This window comes from Strongylocentrotus purpuratus, unplaced genomic scaffold (genome assembly GCF_000002235.5).
Source record: "Strongylocentrotus purpuratus isolate Spur 01 unplaced genomic scaffold, Spur_5.0 spur5_scaffold_10, whole genome shotgun sequence".
Taxonomy (NCBI): domain Eukaryota; kingdom Metazoa; phylum Echinodermata; class Echinoidea; order Camarodonta; family Strongylocentrotidae; genus Strongylocentrotus; species Strongylocentrotus purpuratus.
The window spans coordinates 19444757-19453371 of record NW_022145595.1 but is presented as its reverse complement, the minus strand read 5'-3'; the positions used below and the strand labels follow the sequence as shown (position 1 = coordinate 19453371).

Sequence of the window (8615 nt, the reverse complement as noted above, 5' to 3'; positions counted from 1 at the left end):
TCCATCTATTGTAGTTTAATGATGATGGCATGGTGCTTCTCCACCTTATTAAGGTACAGTGCTTAATAGCTACATTGTGTGCATTTACACTAAAAAAGGGGGAAAAAAGAAGAAAGAAAGAAAGAAAAACATTTTTTATGTCATTATTAAAAGTTTTTTTATAAATGTAATGCTTCCTGGGAGAAATTTCTGAAAAACAAGTCAGAAAAAATCTTGGAACCAGCGGGATTTGAACTGCCCGGCAAGCTGCCCGGCAAGCAGTAGATGGCAGGTTCAAATCCCACTGGTTCCAAGATTTTTTCTGACTTGTTTTTCAATTACAGATCCTGGGTGTTGTAAGCCAAAACATATGTTCAAATTATTCAAAGTATTACATGATACCTGCATGTACAACTTCTTTTTCTTCACTACTTACATGATAAAGAGGTATAGCGTGTACTACATACATATATGTAGATTACATGATAATCATTTTACTTATGTTGTACTTAAAGCCCCACTGCACTACAGCTACTTGCGCCCTCTATATAGTAAACAATGCCTACCAGTAATCGGTGACCATTGGTCCCCCATGGTCCCATTTTTCTTATATTAATTGAGAGCTGATTTGATGAGATAACCACCCGACAGTGACCATGCAGGGAGGTCTAATCCCTCCTGACCAAACTAGTACAGAGGGGCATTAATCTTTTTACTCAGAGTTAATCGATTTTTATAATAAATCTATTTAATGTTAACCATTCTCATTTGATTGTTATATTGCTGTACTTTTGTTTGGATAATAATCTTCAAACTCAAACTCAAATCATGTAGTTTTATACACTATAGTTCAGTTCAATTTAGTTCAATTTTATTTCACCTAAGACATTTAAAAAGAAAATACCGGTACACAAATGGAATCAAAGTATATATTATATGTATCAATCGGTATTACAAACAAATTGTAAATTTACATGTATGGGTACAAAATTAAATAAAGTTGCTTGGGAGGGGGACAGCCAGAAAGTGGCTGAGGCTAGACAGAGGCAAACAACTTACCGGTAGGCTGAGATATTTTTGTAACTCTTGTTAAATTCTGCCATTCTTTGGACTGATTTTGCTTCATTGCCAAATAAATGTTCATATTAAAATGATCAAAGTACAAAATAAAATTCACACAAATATATAAATAGAGACATATTGGATGTATTTATAAATAATGTACCATAGGCATTAGAGCATTCTGCTCAGTAGTAAGAAAGCTCTAAATGTAAATACATGCAGATGAGAACTGTACCTTGAAATTCATTGAAAGAAAAGTGTCCTTTGTATAGCTTTGTGGTGAGTTACTAAAGGTATAGCTATATATATATATATATTCAATTTTGTTCAAATGTACGTCTTATGTAAATTAATAGTATCTTTCTTGCTTTTATGTCAGCTTTGGGTTGATTGCGTATCGGTCTATTTGCTTTACAAGTGTTACATTTTTTGTACAGAGTGAACACCCCAGGGACTATGGGGTCATGAATTCGGTTCAAATGAACATATTGGAAGCATATGCGATTTTACAATATTCAACGATCATTGTCGCGGTTGAAATCGAGTCTAAAGTAATGAAATTGTAAATAATAAACTCTTTATGTTGTACAGCACCCTCTCTGATATTACTTTAGCTCTTAAACAATGTTTCTTGACAACGATTAACCGATTTGCTATTCCCGTTTGGAAATTATATATCAGAACTACATATTCTGAGATTTGCATGGTCGCAGCTACTATGGAATGGCCTTAGGCGCTATTTGAATTTAACAGGAGCACCGGTAAATTTTGTATTATTAAATTTCTCAAAAGCAGAAGTGTTTTAGGGGTTAAATTTTCTAGTGCTTATAGCTCCACAGGGGCATCCAAATATATCAAAACTTTAAAGAATTATTATCAATCCGATTTTCAAAATTTCCCAAAACTTTGCATTACCTTTAAAGGGGAGGGTCTGCTCTGAGGTTGGTTGGCATAAATAGTCATTTCTGACTGCAATGCCAAAACAAATTTTAAATTAACAACAACAAGAGGTTGGTTTTGGTAGAGGCGGAGGAGTGAGGGGGAGTGGGACTAGGGAAGAGGTGGGTGAGTTCTGATTAAAAGTGGAAAGGTTATGAGTATTTGAAGTTGAGATTGGTGCATGCTCTTGATGTCTTCCTTCTTCCCTTCGCTTCCTTCTTCACTGTAGTTAAGAGCTCCAGAAGTTTATTGCTATAGATTTTGGGTACGTTTTGATGACATTCTGTTAATAAATATTGTAACAGACTTTGTGTAACTTTACTCAGTCCAATATTGCAGTGTGTTTAACAGTTTACATTACCGATAAATGTGATTATATACTGATGTTATGGGACAATTTGGTAGATTGTTCCAGCGTATTGTAAATACTTACCGATTAATGTATGTATTTCTTGTTTGTTTGATACAAGTATAAGTTCTGATTGCTAGATTTATATTACTATTTGAGATTCTTACAGCTGATTTGATGTTTAGATTTAATTATGTCATTCAAGTAAATGACTATAATATTTGATTTCAGTGATTAAACAAGAGAATCAAGATGAAACTTATTTGATTTGGAGATAAATTTGTAACGGTAATTACTTTATATGATATTTAATCAAGAGGATAACAATGTCTCTGTTTAGTTAAATTACTTTGTTTTATTTTCATTAAGATAATCGTGTATTTGTGAAGATGACATTTGTAATTGTTTGAAAAACTAAGATGTGTTTCGTTTGATTATTCTGCCAATTGACAGGTTTTTTTGTTTCTGCGTGCATGAACACCGAGAATCAACGGTTAATGAATAAAGCACCGGTTACGTTAACACACGTCTCTTGGGGTTTCATTTATCGTCTCATTCGTACTACGAAAAATTGGGGGAAACTTCAATCATGAAAATCATTACTGATTTTATTATTTACGATATAAATCTACGTATCTACCTATTCTACTTTGCTATGTTGCACCTCAACATTGCATCACCGAAACTTAAAACACATCGCCAAATTGCTCATACCCCCCCGCCCAATAGCGCCCTCCGTGACCCTTGCGTCCGAGCGCTGCCAACGTAACCTCTTCCTCTTATCACAAGTTCCCTAGAACACACCTTGGTAAAGGCGCTGGGGATGGAGGGAGGGAAAATAGGTAGATACGTAGATTTATATCGTAAATAATAAAATCAGTAATGATTTTCATGATTTACATCAATAAATCAACGTATCTACCTATTCTACTTTGCTATAGACCAGCACAGATTAATGCCGGGTGGTAAAAACCAAGCAAACTTATCAATTTAATGAGAAATAGACGACGAAGCCGCCTTCAGAGAAGCGACCGCGAAGGCTCGTTCGCCCGCGGGCACATCTTTGAGGTAAAAAGCAGTAAAAGAACTTGGAGACTTCCAAAAAGCTGCCTTACAGATATCTCGAACTGAAACTCCGTTGAAAAGAGCCCAAGACGTACTGACACTGCGAGTATCATGAGCACGAGGAGCCCTGCCAGGCGTCAAGGCCTCAGGGCCCGCAGCCTTGATAGCCAGGACTAACCACCTGGAGATCGTATCCCGAGATGCCGCCGAATGTGGCTCTCGAGAAACCAGAAAGAGCTGATCCGACTTGCGAAAAGGCTTCGTCTTGTGAAGATACCATTTGAGGGCGCGAACGGGACACCACAGCTTGTCCCCGGAGACCGAAGACAAATCCGACAAGGGATGGAGCACCACTTCCACTGAACCCGACGTGTCAGATTGATTCTTAGCAATAAAAGAAGCCTTGGGAATCAAACGAACCCCACGTCCTTCCCAGCGGATATGCCCAGGGGCAACTGAAAGGGCATGAAGTGAGCTCCTACGCTGACCAGAAGCGATTGCCATGAGAAAAACCGTCTTGATCGTATTATGCAGAAGCGTCGCAGAACACAGCGGTTCGAAGGGAGGGCGTGCTAAAGCTTCCAAAACCTTGGGTAAACTCCACGCTGGCGTCAGAGGTCTGAAGAAGGGTCTCTTAAGGGAAAAAGACTTCAAAAGAGCCGCTAGCTGAGGAGCAGAGGAAACCGAAGCACCATCGACAAACCCCGAATGAACTGCAGCTATAGCTGACCGATAGCCACGAATCGTCGACAGAGCTCTTCCCTTGTCATACAAAGAGATCAGAAAGTCAGCAATAGAAGGTAAAGACGCCTCTCTAGGGGCGACGCCCACCTCCTCACACCAAGTGTGAAAAGCATCTAACCTGGAGTTGTAAACCGTCCTGGTCGACTCTCGTCTACTCTGGACTAGAAATTGTGCAGCACGTTCGGAGAAACCTGACGAACGAGCCCTCTCCCCGATAACGGCCAAGCGGTCAGATGGAGGATTTCCGGCCGCTGGTGTAGAATACCGGACAGAGGTTGCGACACCAGATCCGGATGACATGGCAACTACCACGGAGTCCCCACCAGGAGGGTCAGGAGATCCTGAAACCACGCCATCACCGACACGTTGTCCGTAAGTATCAGAACCGAGCGACCCACCAGACGAGCACGGAAGTGACGAAGCGAAGCAAACACTCCCATGAGTTCCAACACATTGATGTGGGGCAGAAAGTCCAGATGACTCCAGTCTCCTGAAATCATTGACCCCTGGCAATGACCTCCCCAACCCAACAGCGACGCGTCCATGGTGACGGTCACGGAAGGGAGAGGAACTCGGAAGCGTTTGCCCTGAAGGAGGAAGGAACGACGAAGCCAAGGACCTAGAAGACCCTTGATTCTGGACGACAGGGGGATCCACGTCAAAAGAGAACTCACGCTCGGCTGATAAAACTCCAACAGAAAGAGTTGGAAGGGTCTCATCAATAGTCGACAATCTGGAAGAATGTCGACTAGACTGGAGAGATACCCTAGCCACTGAAGCCAACGCTCGGCTTTCACCCGACGTGCACATCTCAGAGAACGAGCCGTCCTGACTATCGTCTCGACCCTGTCGAGACTGGGACGAGCCAGCTGATGACAAATGTCCAGCTGAGCACCTAGGTAAGACGGCGTGCGAGTCGGGGCGAACTCCGATTTCTCCCAATTTATGAGAAATCCGAGATCTTGAGTCGTGCTGATCAGAATCTGCACATGTATGATCCAACAGCAGAGCCTCCGACTTTGCGACCAAAAACCAGTCGTCCAGATAAGCGAAAAGACGAAGACCCCGTCTTCTCAGAAACGCCATGACCGACGCCACGACTCTCGTGAAAATCCGAGGAGCAGGGCGCAAACCGAACGGGAGCGCTCTGTATCGGTAGAATTTGCCCAGGAAGGAAACCCCAGAAGATCCCGCGACCGCGGATGTATCGGTATATGAAAATAAGCGTCGCGAAGATCCAAAGAGACCGCGACGTCTGCTGGATTCAAAGACGGAAGGATGGTTGCCAGATGATCCATTCGGAAATGAACCTTTCCCAGATGAAGGTTGATCCGCTTCATGTTGAGAATCATTCTTAAAGAACCCGAGCGCTTGGGAATCACGAACACCGGCGACAAACAAAGACACGGGTGATCGTCTACTTCTTCTATTGCCCCCTTCTCTAACAGAGACACGATTTCGGAGGAAATGTGACCCTGAAAAAGAGGGGACATGATCGGAGAGCGGCTCCGGAGGACGCCATTCGGAAGAGGTTCCACAATATCGATGAAGAACCCTTCTCGCACCACCGACAGAACAAACGCGTCGCTGGTGATCTTCTCCCACGCCGGGAGAAATCTCCGGAGCCGCCCGCCGACCTGAGACCCAAGCACTCGGGGGAAGCCATCATCTAGAGAATGACTTCCCACCTCCACGAAAGGGAGTCCGGGAAGATGAATATCCCCCGCGACTACCCCTGGACGACCTACCCCTAGAAGTCGAACCACGAGACGACGCACCACGGTAAGAAGAATCACGGTAAGACGAATCTCGAGACGAAGGACGACCACGATCCCGGTATTCCTCCTCGACCGGGTACCAGTCCTGAGGGCGGCCCTTAGACTGGCCGACGTTCTTACGAGAAGAACCCAAACTCTTCGAACTTTTCTTACGAGGTCTGGAGGAAGGAACCGGCTTTTGGACATCGCGAAAAGCAACAGACAGGTCTCGAGCCTGCTTCTCACCATCAATCTCGGCTTGCAGTAGAGTAGTGAAACTATCTCCACAAAGGTGGGGGCTGGCCACTGGAATCTGCGGAAGCAGTCCTGGAATTTGGCGTGGTCGAATGCCCAAACTAGTGAGCACAGCCTCCCGACGATGCTTCTCGATGGAATGCGAAGCCACCGCAAGCTGTGAGAAAAGAATACCCGATACCTCTCTCATGACCTGCACCAAGATCGAACGATCCTCAACAGTGATATGGAGATCGTCCGCACTAGCCAAAAGCTCCACCAGCATGTCCATAACAACGGACATCCGGAGACCAGAAGCAGTCAATGAAGAAAGATCAAACAGCAAGTTCACTTTTATCAAAAGGACCACGAGTCCCAAACTTCTTCCCCAAACGATGACGACAAGTCTTTTGCGGCGTTCACAAATTCTTCTTTGTGTAGATCAGGAAGAAACAGTCCCTGAACTGCTGAAGAGTCCGATTTAGAAGACAGGAAGCCCCGCCGCCCCGACGATAACTCCGGGACGACACAAGAATCGGGCACATATTTGTGAAACAAGGCTAACGATTCCGCCGCCAGAGACACAAACGGAGTAGACGCATCATCCCCCGCAGCTGAACCAGCCGACTGAGCGATGGAACCAGTGTCCCAACGATCAACCGAGCCCCCCCATCTTGACCAGATAAACAGGGACGATCCCCGCCTATCGGAGCGCCCAACGATGCGTGAGGCGGAGAAGCAAAAAGAGAGGACCCCGGCGGAATACGACAACTCGAAACCCGCACCGGCGACTGCTCAGGAGAGATCGATGCATCTTCGGAAAGCTCCGAAATTAAATCAACCGCGATCGGATCCGAAACTGAAGTAGGAAGAACCGGAGGAGCCGATTCGGGCATCGAAGAGCATAACGCGTCAGCAAAAGCCCGCATCCAATCCGAAAATTCTGGCGGGGGTGGAGGCACTGACGGAGGGAGAGTAGCCACCAAAGGCGGACCCCGAGGAGCCGCAAACGGTTCCGTAACATCAGAGCGCGGTTTCTTCGACGGATAAACAAAATCCGAGGAAGAACCGGCCACAGCGTCCCGGATACCCCGCCTCTTACGAGAAGTAGCGGTAACGGAAACAGCCGATGAAGAAACGGGACGGGTATCCGATAAAAGCCCGACGGTAGGAGCTCCACGCAAACCGAATCGGGAAAACGGAACACGCACCGACGGAGAGGCGCGGTTAGTTGAAGCACCAGGATCCGACTCGGCTGCACGGGTATCCGGACCGAAATTCGGAACCGGCAAAGCCGACAAAGGAACAGAAGAACCGGTCGGTGACCGGTTCAAGTCCGGATCCACGGTAGCAACCCGAATATCCGTCGATGGATTTGTGCACCGACCAAACAAAAGACCTGACGGAACAATTGATGGCGGTGCAGAACTAAGGCCCGTTCCACCCAGAGTTGATACCTCTGGGTTTCCGGGAACCGTCCCGAGGGGAGATAACATCGCCCCCTCGACCATTCTCATGGGCTTGCCTTGCCCGCATAAATGTCCGCTGACATTTGCATCCCCGGGGTTTGCGGTGTCACCACCGCTCCCGAGGGGCGTAACTAACGAAGACTCGCTAGAATCCTTCGTCTTCTTTCTCGCGACAGAATTCGATTTCTTCTTAGAGAAACCTGCTAAGAGAAAATTAGAACTGCGAGACATATTAAACCTGCGGGAAAGAAAGATTAAACAAAGGGTATGAGCAATTATCAAAAAGAATTAAATAAACTACCAGTGACTGAAACACCCCACCGACTACCCCGCACGCACCCGAGACTCGGAGTGAGGACGGGAAAACGCGAAAGAGGAAAAGAACAGTTGTCGGTAAGAAAACGTTCTAGAATACTGATAAATAAATAAATTCACGGAGTGAAACTACTCTCTAACGAAAAAGGAAATCGTAGAGAATAATTATAAAAGGCGAAAATGCGAACCAAAAAGCGACTAAAGAGGAAAAACTCTTCAACTTTTGGGAGCGATTTTTAGTGTAACTTATCCGTTCGGATGTGAAGAGATAAGAGGAAGAGGTTACGTCGGCAGCGCTCGGACGCAAGGGTCACGGAGGGCGCTATTGGGCGGGGGGGTATGAGCAATTTGGCGATGTGTTTTAAGTTTCGGTGATGCAATGTTGAGGTGCAACATAGCAAAGTAGAATAGGTAGATACGTTGATTTATTGATGTAAATCATACATGCACAATAATTATAATTATAGCAGGTGTGCTTCGGTGCAACCCATGCATGGAAAAAGTCTGCTCCGTCGGCTGTGACAAAGAAAACTAGAATTTAATTCGTCACGAGGACGAATAAGGTGGTCTGCCTTCAAGTTATACAGACATGTAAACAATGATGATCATGATGATGATCATGATACTGATGATCTTGATAGTAATGGTGATGACGATGATGATGATGATCATCATCATGATGATGTTGATGATCATCATCAA

At 45.1% G+C, this 8615-nt stretch overlaps 1 protein-coding gene across 1 annotated transcript; it reads right to left on the bottom strand.

The window, feature by feature from the left end:
* Positions 1 to 6689: 6689 nt before the first annotated feature.
* LOC115921575 (verprolin-like) lies at positions 6690 to 7829 on the bottom strand. Its single transcript, XM_030979145.1, has one exon. The coding sequence runs from the start codon at positions 7827 to 7829 to the stop codon at positions 6690 to 6692; it is 1140 nt and encodes a 379-aa protein (XP_030835005.1).
* Between the last annotated feature and the right edge of the window lie 786 nt (positions 7830 to 8615).